The sequence below is a fragment of the Mangifera indica genome, chromosome 8, assembly GCF_011075055.1.
Source record: "Mangifera indica cultivar Alphonso chromosome 8, CATAS_Mindica_2.1, whole genome shotgun sequence".
In the NCBI taxonomy this organism is placed as follows: Eukaryota; Viridiplantae; Streptophyta; class Magnoliopsida; order Sapindales; family Anacardiaceae; genus Mangifera; species Mangifera indica.
Genome location: NC_058144.1, coordinates 2,428,594 through 2,445,904, shown reverse-complemented (window position 1 = coordinate 2,445,904; position 17,311 = coordinate 2,428,594). Strand labels below are relative to the sequence as shown.

At 32.4% G+C, this 17,311-nt stretch overlaps 3 protein-coding genes across 3 annotated transcripts; all 3 read left to right on the top strand.

The window, feature by feature from the left end:
* The first annotated feature begins 7,313 nt into the window (after nt 1–7,313).
* On the top strand, nt 7,314–8,008 carry LOC123223357 (protein CUP-SHAPED COTYLEDON 2-like). Its single transcript, XM_044646513.1, has 3 exons — nt 7,314–7,536; nt 7,655–7,923; nt 7,979–8,008. Exons 1-3 carry the CDS (start codon nt 7,383–7,385, stop codon nt 8,006–8,008), a joined length of 453 nt encoding a protein of 150 aa, XP_044502448.1. The 5' UTR covers nt 7,314–7,382.
* A 2,292-nt stretch (nt 8,009–10,300) lies between these two features.
* LOC123223356 (NAC domain-containing protein 91-like) lies at nt 10,301–11,292 on the top strand. Its single transcript, XM_044646512.1, has 3 exons — nt 10,301–10,454; nt 10,547–10,821; nt 11,212–11,292. The coding sequence occupies exons 1-3, from the start codon at nt 10,301–10,303 to the stop codon at nt 11,290–11,292; spliced, it is 510 nt and encodes a 169-aa protein (XP_044502447.1).
* A 1,598-nt stretch (nt 11,293–12,890) lies between these two features.
* On the top strand, nt 12,891–13,582 carry LOC123223353 (NAC domain-containing protein 71-like). Its single transcript, XM_044646507.1, has 3 exons — nt 12,891–13,050; nt 13,137–13,399; nt 13,517–13,582. Exons 1-3 carry the CDS (start codon nt 12,891–12,893, stop codon nt 13,580–13,582), a joined length of 489 nt encoding a protein of 162 aa, XP_044502442.1.
* Nucleotides 13,583–17,311: the final 3,729 nt, after the last annotated feature.

Below are 17,311 nucleotides of genomic sequence, written 5' to 3'. Positions count from 1 at the left end.
CTGCTCCCAAATGATTCTTGCTTGGGCTGTGCATAAATCTAGAAATTAGATTAACACTACAAACAATATCATGTCTTGTATGTGAAAGATACAAAAGACTCCCCACAATGCTTCTAAAGTGCTTTTCTTCAACTTTTTCAGCTCCATCACTTAAGGACAGCTTCTCATTCGCATTCAATGGAGTTTTGACAGCCTTGCAATTCTCCATTCCTATTTTCTTCAATAAATCAACAGTATATCTTCTTTGACAAATGAAAATTCCATGTGAATCCTGTACCACTTCAATTCCTAAAAAGTAGTGTAAAGAACCCAAGTCTGACATCTCAAAAGTTTGCATTATGGATCTTTTAAATATTTCTATCACATGAGAAGAGCTCCCAGTATACACCATATCATCAACATATAAACATACAACCAAGAAATCATTACCATGAGTTTTAACATAAAGCGTAGGTTCATTAGCACTCTTTTGAAAATTATTCTTAGCAAAATAGGAATTAATCTTGCTATACCAAGCCCTTGGTGCTTGTTTAAGTCCGTAGAGTGTCTTGTGCAATTTATACACCTTTTGTTCTTACCCTTTCACTATGAAACCTTTAGGTTGCTCAACATACACTTCTTCCAACAATTCACCATTAAGAAATGCAGATTTTATGTCCAATTGATAAATCATCCATCCATTATGAGCTACCATTGCCAACATAGTTCTAATTGTATCAAAATGTGCAACTGGAGCATAAGTTTCGGTGAAATCGATACCTGGAATTTGTGCATACCCTTTAGCCACAAGTCGTGCTTTATTCCTTTGCAAAGAACCATCTGAGTTGAGCTTAGATTTATAAATCCATTTTAGCCCAATTGCTTCCTTTCCTTCCTGTAAATCCACTAAGGTCCATGTGTTGTTCTTCTCAATTGCTTTAATCTCTTCAGTCATTGCAACTCGCCATTCTTCTTTCTTTACTGCATCTATGAAGCAACAAGGTTCTTGCACAACACAAGCATGTTAACAAGATTCATAAATTTCAGCAAGTCTTCTTACTTTTCGTGGTGTTGAATCTGGAGATGACAAAGACTCATTTTGTCTATTTGGTTCAGCATCTACAATCTCCACCAGAATATTAGGCTGCAATTTAGCATCTTCCCAAAGCCAAGTTTCATCTTCATTGGGTTTACAACCATGTCAAGCTTCATACAGAGTCATCTCTTCAACGGCTCTAGTTGGAAATCTGTTGAGAAGATAGACAGCAGCTCCAATAGCTTCAGTCCAGAATTTCTTTGGAAGATTTTTATCTTCTAACATGCTTCTGGCAACTTCAACTATTGTTCTATTTTTTCGCTCAGCGACTCCGTTTTGTTGAGGAGTATAGCTTGCTGTAAGTTACCTTTTGATGCCAATGTTGCTGTAAAAATTATTAAATTTTCCACTCAGGGAGGGTGTTTGCATTGGTCCGCAAACATCAGCATACACCAACATTAAAGGTTTTGAGGCGCTCCATAATCCACCTTGAGGGAACTTATCTCGATGATGCTTACCAAAAATGCAAGCTTCATATGATTGTTTTTCAATACTAACCATTGGAAGCCCATCCACCATATTCTTTTTACACAACAAATTTAGTCTGCCGAAATTAAGGTGACCAAATCTTTGATGCCAAATCAAGGAATCATCACTAACTACATTAAAGGCATTTATAGAAATTTTCGAAAACACAAGTGGAAACATATTATCTTCTGTCATCTTGATAGTGTAAATTAACTTTATGTTCTCCTTTTCATAAATCATACACTCAACATCATCGAACACCACATCATACCCTTTTTTCATCAATTGACCAACACTAATTAAATTTTGTGCTAACCCAGGAACATACATTACATTATGCAAATATTTTTCACCAGACTTTGTCCTTATAGAGATTGTACCTTTTCCACATACCTGAACATGAGTATTATTTCCCATCTTTACTTGTGTTTTCACAGACTCATCAAGCTCCAGGAAGAGTGATTTGCTGCCACTCATATGATTACTACATCCGCTATCAAGATACCAAACATCATCAAAATTTTCACGATGAGTAAATAAGCAAGCAACAAATAAATTTTCTTCATGAATATCCCTTTCTTCTTGCGCGTTTTCTTGCTCAGCAGTTTTTTTAAGACAATTTTTCTGAATGTGGCCATATTGCTTACAATAATGACACTGTGGAATATTTTTGTTTTGACTATATTTCTCCTTATACCAACAATTTTTTTCTTCATGATTTGATCTTCCATAATGTGAGCAAGGAACAAAATTAGAGTTGTTACCTCTGTAATTAGTGTTTCTTTGCTGGCCATAACTTCTTTCCCTGCCTCTTCCTCTTCCTTGAAAGGATTTGTCGCGTTCGCGACTAGAGTTGCCTTGATTCGAATCATCAAATTTCTTTTTCAAGTCAAGCTTCGATTGAAATGCTTGTTGAATAGTACTTTCCGATGTTCTGTTCATCCATTGTTCATGCGCTTGAAGTGACCCCATTAACTCTTGAAGAGAATACTCAGTGAGGTCATTTGATTCTTCAATTGCGGCAACAACATAATCAAATTTTGTGGGAAAGCTTCGCAAAACTCTCTCAACAACCTTCAGCTCTGTTAATTTTTCACTAAAGGATCTAATTTGGTTCACGATCGAGTGTACTCTTGAAAAGAATGCTTGAATTGATTCTCCTTGCTTCATTGACAAATTTTCGAACTCTCGACGCATGGTTTGTAGCTTCACTGTAACAGCTTTGTTAGTGCCTTGATATTCTCCTTCAAGCAGGTCCTATGCTTCCTTCGATGTAGTGGCAGCCACAACTAGTGGAAAAATTGCTTCATCTAGTGCTTGCTGAATTAGGGATAATGCTTTGGCATCTTTCTTTCGCTTTTCTCTCAACTCCGTGCGTTGAGCTGCAGTTAATCTTTCTGCATCTGCAGGATCTTCAAAACCGTTTTCTACCAATTCCCACAAATCATAAGACATAAACAAGGTTCTTATCTTGATACGCCAGAACTGATAATTAAGACCAATAAAGACAGAAACATTCTGAGATGAGTTTAACACAACACTAGTAGAAGCCATAAGTAGTCTAGAGACACAACTCAAAAATCACTCACAACCCTCTAACAACCTAGCTCTGATACCACACTTGTAGGAAATTAGAGAATTGACTCACAATACACATTAAAAAGATTGAACAAGTCTGGGAGGAAGAAACTTTAATAAATTTAAAATTAAAGAAAGATTACATTAAACACATAAGTGAACATTTAAATAGAGACTCTCTCCACTTAGTTGTTACACCACAAAGCCATGACTCATAATTTTTCTAACAAACACTTAGTGGACAACCCACTACTTAGACTTATTCAACCTTAATTCTAGGAACTAACATCCATAAACCAGAAATATAACAACAGTAAAAGACCACAATTGAATTATTTCCAACACAGCCTTCGCCAAAATACAAAGAAGCGGTTTATATTTTGATGAGATGTTGGTATCAACTATCATCAGCTGACTCAAAAACAGAAATGTCAGTAGAGCCTTACCTACTGGCATCAGAGTTTGCAAAGCTCAAACTCAACCAAATTCCCGAAACTTGGTAGAAAAGGAGTGTGCTCCTAGAATACTCCAGTCGCATGCTGAAGGTCCACGCACAGCCATTACAGTTTGCAGAGACAGGGTAATGCCACTTCACACACTGTTACATGAGGTAGTCTTATCTTCATGATTCCTTTTTACGTGCGAGAGAGGTTGAAGAGCCTGCTATTAATCTGCCCCAAAAGAGAAACCCTACTGTGAACCTGCAAAAAGATCAGAAAATAGGGGAAATAACGTAAGAAAAACAAATTTGAAGTCAAGATTTTCAACATCTGATGGCAACAATGAAAAGGAATCCTTCATTTTTATGAAGACTTCTCCATTAAACCATGAACAAGTCCCACCATTAATATGCATTTCGAATGTAGCTGTAGGTGTAGATTTGTCGGTATTTTGTATCTGGGAGACGGTGTCTCTTTATAAGTGTGATCCATGGGTGTTCTCCTGCATATTAAATGAAATCTAATTAAACGATGTAAAGTTCACACAAAGCAATATCTAAGTACGAGGTAAAGATATTTATGGCGGCAGTTCTGAGAACTGCAAAATAATCTGTCTGCACAGACTTTTCAATTGAAACTCGTAATGTTGAATGCAATAAATGTTATTTACTTTGATAACCACTGAGCATTAATTCTGTCTGCAAGGGAGCGCAGCAGAGCATGCCTTTTATCTACCATTGGAGGAGAACCCTTTTGCAAAGTTTGGGGCCGACCAGAAAAGGCAAGTTTGAGATTATATCCAACCAATCTGATGGCAGCAACAGAATGGGTTGTTTAATTTTCCATGAGACGCCATTACCGGACCATAAAACAAATTCAGTACACATTAGCCAAGTGGTTGTAGCTGTTATTCTGTTAAAAATAAAACTACATCAATTAGTTTTGAGTACTAAATTAAATTAAACAAGTAATTTTAAATTAAAGATATTAAAAATATATACTTAGTTTAAAATCCGTGCATAGGTCCATTTTCCAGATCTTATTAGCCTTGATCAAGAGCCCGGACGATGAGGCCTTATAATATAAGATGAAGGAAATATGATATATTAAAGATTTCTTAAAATAAGAGTGAAAATTAAAAAGTATATATAATTAGGTAAAGGACATTCGGTCTTATATGATAAATTATGGGAAATTATATAAATACCTTAAATTAAAGGGGTCTAAGTGAAATTATCCAAAATAATTAGGATTAAGTAAAAATGCCCTTTTGTGAAATGACAAAACTGTCCCTATATATAAACAAAAAATTTTACATATTTTCCCTGTTATTTTCCCACAGTTCTACTATACAAATTCAAAGAATTTTACTTTTCACACGGGCGGAGAGATCTTCCCTGACGAATTTCTTCGTCTTCTACGGCTTTTCTGATGTCGATCGAGCATCCAAATAGGAGAAAAGAGACGGTCGAAAGGAGAGGATGCTTCGGAAGGAAGAAGCCATCGACAATGGAGCCGGAGATGATGTCGAAGATTTCAAAACGAAACAATAAGGTGAAACTGCGATTTTTTAAAACTTAAGCTAGGGGAAACTTTTAGTTTTTAAAGTTTAGAGGGGCAAAAAGATATTATATTTTAGTTTATTTTTAATATTATAGAGAAAATGACGATTTTACTCTTACCACCGTTAATTTTAACTACTCATGGGTGGGAATTTGGTATTATCAAAGATAAATGGTAGAAACTTGAAATTACAACATACCTTAGGTGGGAAATAGTCCTTTGGCCTTTATAATATCAAGATATCCCCCATATTTTTCTAACATTTCATTTTACCCCTTATAATTATCTAACATTCATTTAACACTCTTGTATAATGTCTTATATCAAAATGCATCTATCTATTCTTAACAAGTTATTTAAATCTTTCATATATTATGTAATATCAAAATACCTTCATATTTTGCTAACATATCATTTTACCCTCTATAATTATCTAACATTTCATTTAACACCCTTGCACGTTGTATTATATCAAAATGTATCTATCTATTCTTAACAATTCATTTAAAACGTTCTTATAGTGTTCAATATCAAAATACCAATCATAATTTTAACATTTTCTAAACCCCCCATAATTATTTAACACTTCATTTAACACCCTTATACGTTATCTTTTATCAAAATATACTTATCTATTCTTAATCTGTTATTTAAATTTTTTATATATTGTGTAATATCAAAATGCCTCTATATTTTTTTACTATTTCATTTAACCCCTAAATTATTATCTAATATTCAAATACCCTCTTTATATGAGATACAAAATAAATTTAGCAAATAAAACTAATTTTTGAGTTAAGATTCGTATAAATGTTGTTTTTTCACGATTTGACTTTTTTTGACTCGTATTCAAAAATACAAATTTTTTCCTTTTAAACGAACCTATAGCAATTGATATTAAGTAAAAATGAGAGTGAGAGTGAGTGTTTGAGTGATATGAAAAGTGTATATAATAAAAATAAGAGTGTGAGAGTTTATATAGATATGGTAAAGGGTAATTTTGGTAACTTTAAAAAAATTTAGGGTATTTTTGTTTAGGAATAGAAAAAATATGTATTTTTGCTTAAGAATTGATCAAATAGATATTTTTGCTTAATAAAAAGGTAAAGTGGGTATTTAATATTAAATTAATTAAAAAAATTATGTATTTATTATTATATGAAATCGTTCAATGTTTATTGTTTTTCTCAAACTTCAAAGAGGAAGAACGCCATTTCATCATTTAAATATGCACGTAAAGTGATTAGTGCGGTGCTATTATTTATATTTAATGATCTGATGGCTGTGGAGAGAAGTAAGGCCACCCTATTAACTAACTCCCGGAAAATGACAAATCAAGAGACCAACTTCCAGAGAGAAGCAAGAAGAAGAAGAAGGAGATGTCTAGTTGCAGTCTTGCAGAAGTTATCGTGTCTCCTTATCTTTTTCAGCTTAGTTAACAACTGGTCAAATCAGAAGAAGACAAATTTGAACCTGTCACGAAAACTTCCTTGCATAATATTGTTTTAGGAAACTGAACAGAATGTTCAAAGTTGCATGGAAGTCAGTAACTGAATCGACAATGATATTAAAGCTTTCCATGAACAAGACGTGGCTTGAATGGCATTATAATTTAGAAATTGGAATAAATAAAGAAAGAAAAGCGTGTGCCTGGCTTCACAAACTTGTGATTGAAGGATAGATATGACAAATGAGAAGGTAAAGAGAAAGAAAGGAACATATAAGACTAATAAATAATAAATAAGATTAAAAAGTGATTGCGCAAGGAGACTAGTCCAATTAATGACTCTGAGCAACGTAAGCTGCATGACAAGATCAATCGTAATTCGTAGACAACTTCAGAATCAAGTTTACGTGTATGTAACTATTTATACTGTATTGCAAGGTTTATTCGTACATTTTGGTGATCGAAGAGAATATTATGTTGAAATGAAAAGGCAAACAGTACGGAATGGTCCGGTATTCATACACGGATTAGAATATACTGTGGATCCCACTTACTAAAAGACAAACAAGAAGAAGCTGTTGTGAATTCCGCGTTTTGGACAACACCTTCCCAATTAATTTTCCCAAGCTTCTTAGTTAAGGGCAAGACTTTCGCGAAGAAGAAGTCAATGCCATGAAGCTCTTATATTTGTGTATATAAGCAAGTGCTAGTTTCACAAATCTCTTACCACTCATCTCATAAACCTACTAGAACTTGCATTAATCTCTCTTCATCGCATTCCATTGTTACTTTGTTATTCAAATCTATATCAATGGACTACTTCAATGGCATGGGATACAGATTCCATCCCACAGAAGACGAAATCATCCACCATTTTCTTGAATCAAAGATGAGGGATGGCACTGATTTTTCTGCTGTTATTAAGGAAGTCGATATTTGCAGTTTTGAACCTTGGCAATTGCCTGGTAGGCATTATATTTTATACACTTCGCTCACAAAAGCCACCAGCCCACATACAATGTCACTTAAGAATATAAATCATACGTATTTTGAACTGACAAATTGTTTCGTATTTTTGTGCAGAGCATTCACCGCTTTCCTCGGATGATCAACAGTGGTACTTTTTCAGTGCAATTGCTTATAAGTATGCCAAGAGTAAACGAATTGAAAGAACAACTAGGGCTGGATCTTGGAAAGTCACAGGTAAAGATCGTGAAATCTACGATGAAAACACTGGGCAACTCATTGGTAAAAGAAAAGCTTTGGTTTTTTACCAAGGTCATGGCTCTAATGCCGTAAAGACTTGTTGGGTGATACATGAATATCATTCCGAGACTGCTCGTTATTATCAGGTATTTATCTGTTCACTTTTTTAGTTTACCTTTTTGTTTTTATTTTAATTTTAAGATCACGAATAAGAGCGGATTGATATGCTAATTTTCATTTTCACATATCTTCTATAATCTATTGAATTACGTGACAAGATGAACGAATCCAAAATTTATCTCAAATTTTTATGTTATAAACAATATGTTATTATATATAATATTAACATGTAAATAAAATAATAATGCATTAAATGCAACGTAAAAACCACTTATAGTGAAATCAGTCACAGGATAATGAGTTTTTTTTCAAAACAAAATATAATAATTATTTATTTTTGACTTGTGCAGAAGCCTTTTGTTCTTTGTCAATTGAAAAGAAAATCAGATGATACTGAAGATGATCAACCCAGTTCTCGTTGGGCTTCTACTTCCAGAAATTAATGGAAGAAACTTTGAGGACAGGTACTCTTAAGGGCATAACTTATCTGTTAATGGACTGCAATTGTAATCAATCACTAATTTGTTTTAATCATTTTCAGATGGAGTCTGGAGGGTGGCATATCGATCAAGAAGAAAGGCCTCCGATAGGGTTGTAAACTCAACTACAGCGCTGGAATTTCGATTAGCATATATAACTACGGAGTTAGCTTAATTTTGAATTAGTTAGGGCATACTATGTTTTCAGAATGTGTTCACCGTTGTAAGCGTGTCTTTCTACATCTTCAGCTTGTTTTTGTTTGTAATAATTATCAACTTCATTGAGTGCTTCTATGTAATAAAAGTGTTACAACTCTATAATATATACTTTTTTGGTATTTATGTTGCCCATATTTTATATTAATACTGAATTGAGTTTACTGGACAAATTTTTACATGGAGAAGATTTTTGTGATGAATGCTACTTCTTTTGAGGAATCGTACGGTGTATATATTCTTAAATTAAAAATAGATAAATAGCATCTAAGGGAGGATTTTCAACAAGTCCGTGGAAGTAAATGACCTGTGAAAGTTGAAATTTGCAAGTTCGCGTGAGATTACCACCAATATTTTCATTCTGAATTTTTAAATAATCTGATATCCAATTATCACATTCCAGGGAACCAACGACTCAATAGGCACAAGGGAAGGAGACTTTGATGGAAAATTGTAGTTGTTTAGCTGCAGAAGTTAACGTGTCGCTTTGCCCTTTTCCACATACATAGTGGACAAATGGTCAAATAAGAAGAAGAGAATATTGAATTTTCCATAACTGCAGAATTGTTTTCACGTCCTTTTCGCAAAATGGGTGTTGTATTTGATCAAGTGAAATCGAGTTTTTGTAAGAAAGTCAGTACCTGAAACAGAAAGGAAATTAAAGCTTTCCAAGAGCATCTTAATTTGGAATAATATTTTAAGAATGGAAAGCATATTTACCCATCTTCATAAACTTGTGATTGAAGGCTAGAGATGACAAAAATAAGAAGGCAAGAGGGGAACATAACAAACTAACTAATGATTTAAAAAAATACAAAAAGATTAAAAGGTGAATGAGCCATGGAATGACAAAGACTCAAATAAACTCAAGTTGGATGGCTGGATCAGCTGTAAACAACTTGAGGACCAAGTTTACATGTATTTTACTATTTCATAGACGTATTAAAAAGGTTTATTTTGTTTGTTTTCGGTATTGCGTTAATTGACCGTATTAATTTCTTTTATTATTTTAAAAAAGATTATTCAATCACAAAATAAAAATATATTAACCATAAATATAATATTTCATATAGTATTAAAAATTACAATTAAATTTTTTCAAATAACTTTACCATTTCAATTAATACATTTAGATCTGTATATATTTTTAAATATATAATAAAACATATAGGTAAAAATCATATAATTAAGTAATTTTATATTAATAATAAAATAATACTTAATCGTATTATAATATATTATTTATATATTTAATTATAAATAATAAAAAAACATTTATACGGATAATGTTACTGTTAAACTTGTGATCTCATCTTTAGACATTCTATCATTTATCAATAAAGCAATCAGAAGGTCCAATTCTTAATAAGAGGATTTAGTAGAAACTATAGTGTGGGGCCGGCCACTTAAGAAACTAGAGGCAAGCAGAGCTGCAGAAGTTGTTGCATGTTCCGAGTGCTCTCCCAATCCCAACGACACCTTCACAAATAATTTTCCCTTTTCCCTTTTCCCTGGCTTATTAGTTAAGGGCAAGACTTTGACGAATAAGTGAGTCAATGCCATTCATTTTTATTATATTTGTCTCTCTCTCTCTGTGTATATATGACTGCAAATTTTACTCATCACTTACACTGCTTCTCTCATCACTCTTCTAAAGCTTACAATAATCCAGATAATTCCATTAATTATTTTGATCAATTCAATATTAATGGACAACTTTAATAGCATGGGATACAGATTCCATCCCACTGACCAAGAAATCATCCATCATTTTCTTGAAGCAAAGATAAGGGATGGCGCCGATTTCTCTGCAGTAATGAAGGAAGTCAAATTTTGCAATTTTGAACCATGGCAATTGCCTGGTAGGAAGTCCATTTACATTCCATATATACATATAACTTTGTCTAGAATATTAATACTGAAAAATGACAAATTGTTTTGTGTTTTTTTGCAGAGCATTCACCACTGCCCTCAGACAATCAAGAGTGGTTCTTTTTCAGTAAAATCGTTTATAAACACTCCAGGAGCAGTAGTAAAAGAATTGACAGAACAACTAGGGAAGGATCTTGGAAAGTTACAGGTCAAGATCGTGAGATCTACGATGAAAACAGTGGCCAACTGATTGGGAAGAGAAAAACCTTGGTTTTCTACCAAGGCCACGGCTCTAATGCCGTTAAAACTTGTTGGGTGACGCATGAATTTCATTCCGAGATTGCTTCTTTTGATCAGGCATATACTTACTCCCACCTTCTTTCTTTACTTTCTATTTATACAACTTGTAAATTAATATACATCTATGTTTGAGGAAAAACTATGTATTAAAACAACAATTTCTTCTACCGCTCTAGTCCTTTTTTCTGGATCATATGAACATTTGTGCACTGTACATAGACTTGTATGCATGCATGCATGCATTTAGCTAAAAAATGATATTTTGTTTGTTATGCTTTCGATAAAACTTTTGTGAGTACTTGAAAAAATTAGCCTTTTTTATATTAAAATATTTATATTTCTATCCCATCAGGCAAATAACACTACCACAAGATAACGAGTTTCATTTTTTGAAGAAAAATAAGTAATATATATCATTGATCATTTTTTATTTTTTTACTTGTGCAGGAGCCCTTTGTTCTTTGTCACTTAAAAAGAAAATCAGATGATGAACCAAGTTCCCGTTCGGCTTCTTCTTCACAAAATTAATGACAGAAAATTTGATGTAACAGGTAGTGAGAGGTTTCTATTTGTATATGGTTTGTTAAATAAAATCAATCAATTCTGAATTGAAATATTTACATGAAATAATTAACCTGATATTCACCGTATATATATAATCACTGTAGAGATGAATAATAACATACTTCGTTTTCATATATAAGACCATGTGTTCATGAAACTTGGGTAAAATTTTTACCCAAATTTGTTTTAATCATTTTCAGATGGCATCTAAACGGGAATTTCAAGTATTGATTGTCGATCGACAAGGAAGGACTCAGATAACTACAGCGCTGGAACTTCAATTACCATATATAACTATGAAGTTAGCTTGACTATTTAACACGTAATTAGGGAGTGCTATGCAATAAATTTGTATTGAAGAATGTTTAGCAATGCTTTTATGTAATTCAAATATGTGAGTTGACTTAAAATAAATACACCTTTATTTGTTTTTCTTTTTAAATATTGGATTGTATTAAGTGGATATGATAGAAGGCATCAAAATTTCAAGTTTAAAAAACTCAAACATAATATCGGATCCTATACATAAACAAATTTTTTTCAAGTTGAGAAGAATTTTAATTCATACTTAAGCATTACCTTCTTTTATGTCTATCATGATCTTTTTTTTATTTTTATTTTTTTGACAGACTTCAACCCTTATGTCTTTCAACAAAGATGGTTACTTATTTTGTTAATCTAAATGAAATCGAGCCTTAATTCCCAGAATGTTAATTGAAGGCACCATTCAAAGTTATGGATGATTGAAGCTCGTAGGTAACGCTAGGAGATACAGGCCTGCAAGTAATTTACGAATATATATATATATATATATATATATATATATATATATATATATATATATATATATATATACATGCACATAACAAACTCGGAACCAACAAATTTTAGAGAATCTTAAAGCAAACTTTCTCAGAATGAAATAACGAATAGATAAACAAATATATTGAGACACATAATCTCCTTTCTGATCATGGTTTAATTATATCACAAAATTTTAAAAAAAAAAAGTTGTTAATTCTCATAGAGTATTGAAGTTCCATGAAAGCACTAAACTGCACCTGCGCAAATTTTAGATTATTTGAATACACATATATTTACTATTGACTTGTGAAAGAAGGGAAAGCTGATGAGCATTGAGCAACAAGTAAATAAATTTGGCGACTTCACAGGGAAGTTCCTTTTGGATTGTGTTGTGTTATAATAAAAAAGCAATAAATTTTCTTCTCTTTTCATAAATATAAGTAAGAAGATTTTATAATTTATTATAATTACAGAAAAAAGCTCGGTTAAATTATAATAATAATTATGTTGCATACATGATGTGATGATGAGATCCATACATGCATGAAGAAAAGACGTGACATGGTATGGCTTTTGCTATAGTCTAGTATACTGAAACCGCGTCAGCTAGCTTCTTAAATAAGGTCAAGACTTCTAGTCAATGAGACAGACGCCTTCTCATTTCAGGCGCTCAAGCTACTACTACCGTTAGTATAAATAAGTGATCTTTTCTATAGAAAAATATGTACTCTATTTTGTATTAATTGTATTGAAAGAAGATGAGCAATATTGATGTTCAATTGCTGGGATACAGATTCAAACCAACTGATGAAGAAATCATCTCTTATTATCTGGAAAGAAAGATGGCTGGCCTTCATTTCCCGCACAACGTAGTTAACCAAGTTGATATTTGCAACTTCGAACCTTGGGAATTGCCTAGTAAGTATCCATCGCAATTCAGAACTCACATGTTTTATATTATTTAACCATTCATTAATAATTTTTTGTTTTGATGGTGCATGTAGGGCTTTCAGCGCTGTTAGATGATAAAGAGTGGTACTTTTTCAGTAAACCTTGCAAGTATGGAAACGGCAAAGGGATAAAAAGAACGACACAGGCTGGTTACTGGAAAGTGACATGTAGTGATCGTTGTGTTTGGGACGACAGCGAAGAGAATGAGATTGGGAAGAAAACGACCTTGGTTTTCTACATAGGCCGCGGTTCTAAAGCGGTGAAGACCAACTGGATGATACACGAATACCATTCCTACAACGCCACTTCTTATCAGGCATGCATTAATTATATATTTACTCGTATTCTTTCTTGTTTGCTCCTTTCTAATTTGCTATTGATTTTGTACCCTGAGAATAACGATGAGCATTTCTTTTTTCTGTGGACTTTGCAGAATGCATTTGTTTTCTGTCGCCTTACAGGACAATTAGACGATGATGGGTCAAATAGCCACAGTTGAACTTATGATTCTTGAAGTCAAGTTGCAGAAAAATATCCATGGGCGAGAGAAAATACAAGTTTCAAATAACAATATCACATTATACATGTGTAGTTGTATGTGTGTATATATATATGTATATATGAACATATATATTTTTAGACTAATTAGGTCATTTGTGTTTTAATTTCAAGAGATGGAGTTTCCACATATATAAAACTAGTGTGATTTTTATTTATATGTTAGTCTTAATTTGTAAGATGTGTGTTACTGTACTTGCTGTAGACCTGGTGTTAATTTGTATTGATTTCAATGTAAGCTATGGTCATGTTTAGTAGTCATTAATATATAACAAAATTTATTATGTTTTTTTAACAATTAAAATATTATGTTTAATTGTAGTATAATCCATACTAAAATTTCGAAAGAAATGAGAGCTGGAAGGTATTGACAGACATCAGTTATTTATGGAGCATATTTACGGAGAGGAAGCTACCAAAATATATTAATTGGGTAGATAGAATTGAAATTAGTTTAGTCATTCTAGAATATTCTATGAAAGCTTTGTAACTTATGAAATAAGGGAGAGAGATAGATCAGTTGATAAAAGGGGAGCATAACAAATAAAGGAATCTGAAAATGGTTGAAAAGAATCGAGTTGGGAGAGAAGGGAAGGGAACAAAATTAATACAACATTTACTTTTATCAAGTTCTAAAGTAAGTAATATTTTTAACGGAGGAGGTAGCCAGGCTGCGTCATGTAGCCGGGTTTTGTTGAGTTTGCAGCAATTTAGTAGGAGTGAGATTAATGCAAATAATTGATGAATGTAATTCTTCCAGCCTTCGCCAAAATACAAAGGGAGAAAGCGGTTTATATTTTGATGAGATGTTGGTATCAACTATCAACAGCTGACTCAAAAACAGAAATGTCAGTAGAGCCTTACCTACTGGCATCAGAGTTTGCAAAGCTCAAACTCAATCAAAATCCCAAAACTTGGTAGAAAAGGAGTGTGCTCCTAGAATACTCCAGTCACATGCTGAAGGTCCACGCACAGCCATTACAGTTTGCAGAGACAGGGTAATGCCACTTCACACACTGTTACATGAGATAGTCTTATCTTCATGATTCCTTTTTACGTGCGAGAGAAGTTGAAGAGCCTGCTATTAATCTGCCCCAAAAGAGAAACCCTACTGTGAACCTGCACAAAGATCAGAAAATGGGGGAAATAACGTAAGAAAAACAAATTTGAAGTCAAGATTTTCAACATCTGATGGCAACAATGAAACGGAATCCTTCATTTTTATGGAGACTTCTCCATTAAACCATGAACAAGTCCCACCATTAATATGCATTTCGAATGTAGCTGTAGGTGTAGGTTTGTCGGTATTTTGTATCTAGGAGACGGTGTCTCTTTGTGATCCATGGGTGTTCTCCTGCATGTTAAATGACATCTAATTAAACGATGTAAAGTTCACACAAAGCAATATCTTAGTATGAGGTAAAGATATTTACGGCGGCAGTTCTGAGAACTGCAAAATAATCTGTCTGCACAGACATTTCAAAAGATTCTGTTTGCAGGGGAGCGCAGCACAGCATGCCTTTTATCTACCATTGGAGGAGAACCCTTTTGTAAAGTTTGGGGCAGACCAGAAAAGGCAAGTTTGAGATTATATCCAACCAATCTGATGGCAGCAACAGAATGGGTTGTTTAATTTTCCATGAGACGCCATTACCGGACCAAAAAACAAATTCAGTACACATTAGCCAAGTGGTTGTAGCTGTTATTCTGTTAAAAATAAAACTACATCAATTAGCTTTGAGTACTAAATTAAATTAAACAAGTGATTTTGGATTAAAGATATTAAAAATATATACTTAGTTTAAAATCCATGTACAGTTCCATTTTCCAGATCTTATTAGCCTTGATCAAGAGCCAGGACGATGAGGCCTTATAATATAAGATGAAGAAAATATGATATATTAAAGATTTCTTAAAATAAGAGTGAAAATTAAAAAGTATATATAAATTAGGTAAAGGATATTCGGTCTTATACGATAAATTATGAGAAATTATATTAAATGTCTTAAATTAAAGGGGTCTAAGTGAAATTATCCAAAACAATTAGGATTAAACAAAAATACCCTTTTGTGAAATGACAAAACTGTCCCTATATATAAACCAAGAATTTTACATATTTTCCCTGTTATTTTCCCATAGTTCCACTATACAAATTCAAAGAATTTTGCTTTTCCAACAGGTGGAGAGATCTTTCCCAACAAAGTTCTTCGTCTTTTACGACTTCTTTGACGTGGATCAAGCATCCAAATAGGAAGAAAGAGACGGTCGGAAGAAGAGGATAGTTCGGGAGGGAGAAGCCACCAACAATGGAGCCGGAGATGACGCCAAAGATTTCAAAACGAAACCCTAGGGTGAAACTGCCATTTTTTAAAACTTAGGCTAGGGGAAACTTTTAGTTTTTAAAGTTTAAGGAGGCAAAAAGAGATTATATTTTAGTTTATTTTTAATATTATAAAAAAATAACGATTTTACCCTTATCACCGTTAATTTTAACTGCTCATGGGTGGGTATTTGGTATTATCAAAGATAAATGGTGGAAACTTGAAATTACAACATACCTTGGGTGGGAAATAGTCATTTGGCCTTTATAATATCAAAATATCCCTCATATTTTTCTAACATTTCATTTTACCCCTTATAATTATCTAATATTCATTTAACACTCTTGTATGATGTCTTGTAACAAAATGAATCTATCTATTTTTAACAAGTTATTTAAATCTTTAATATATTATGTAATATCAAAATACCCCTATATTTTGCTAACATATAATTTTACCCTCTATAATTATCTAATATTTCATTTAACACCCTTATATGTTGTATTATATCAAAATGTATCTATTTATTTTTAACAATTCATTTAAAGCATACTTATAGTGTTTAATATCAAAATACCCATCATAATTTTAACATTTTTTAGCCCCCCATAATTATTTAACATTTTATTTAACACCCTTATATATTGTCTTTTATCAAAATATACTTATATATTTTTAATCTGTTATTTAAATCTTTTATATATTGTGTAATATCAAAATACCTTTATATTTTTTTTACTATTTCATTTAACCCCTAAATTATTATCTAATATTCAAATACCTCATTTACATGACATATAAACTAAATTTAACAAATAAAATTAATTTTTAAGTTAAGATTCGTATAAATACTGTTTTTTCACGATTCGACATTTTTGACTCGTATTCAAAAATACAAATTTTTTCCTTTCAAACGAACTCGTAGTAATTGATATTAAGTAAAAATGAGAGTGAGAGTGAGTGTGAGTGTTTGAGTGATATAAAAAGTGTATATAATAAAAGTAAGAGTGTGAGAGTTTATATAGATGTGGTAAAGAGTATTTTTGGTAATTTTAAAAAAATCTAGGGTATTTTTGTTTAGGAATAGGAAAAATGGGTATTTTTGTTTAAGAATTGATTAAATAGGTATTTTTGCTTAATAAAAGGATAAAATAAGTATTTAATATTAAATTAATTAAAAAAATTATGTATTTATTATTATATGAAATCGTTCAATGTTTATTATTTTTCTCAAACTTCAAAGAGGAAGAACGCCATTTAATCATTTAAATATGCACGTAAAGTGATTAGTGCGGTGCTATTATTTATATTTAATGATCTGACGGCTGTGGAGAGAATTAAAGGCACCC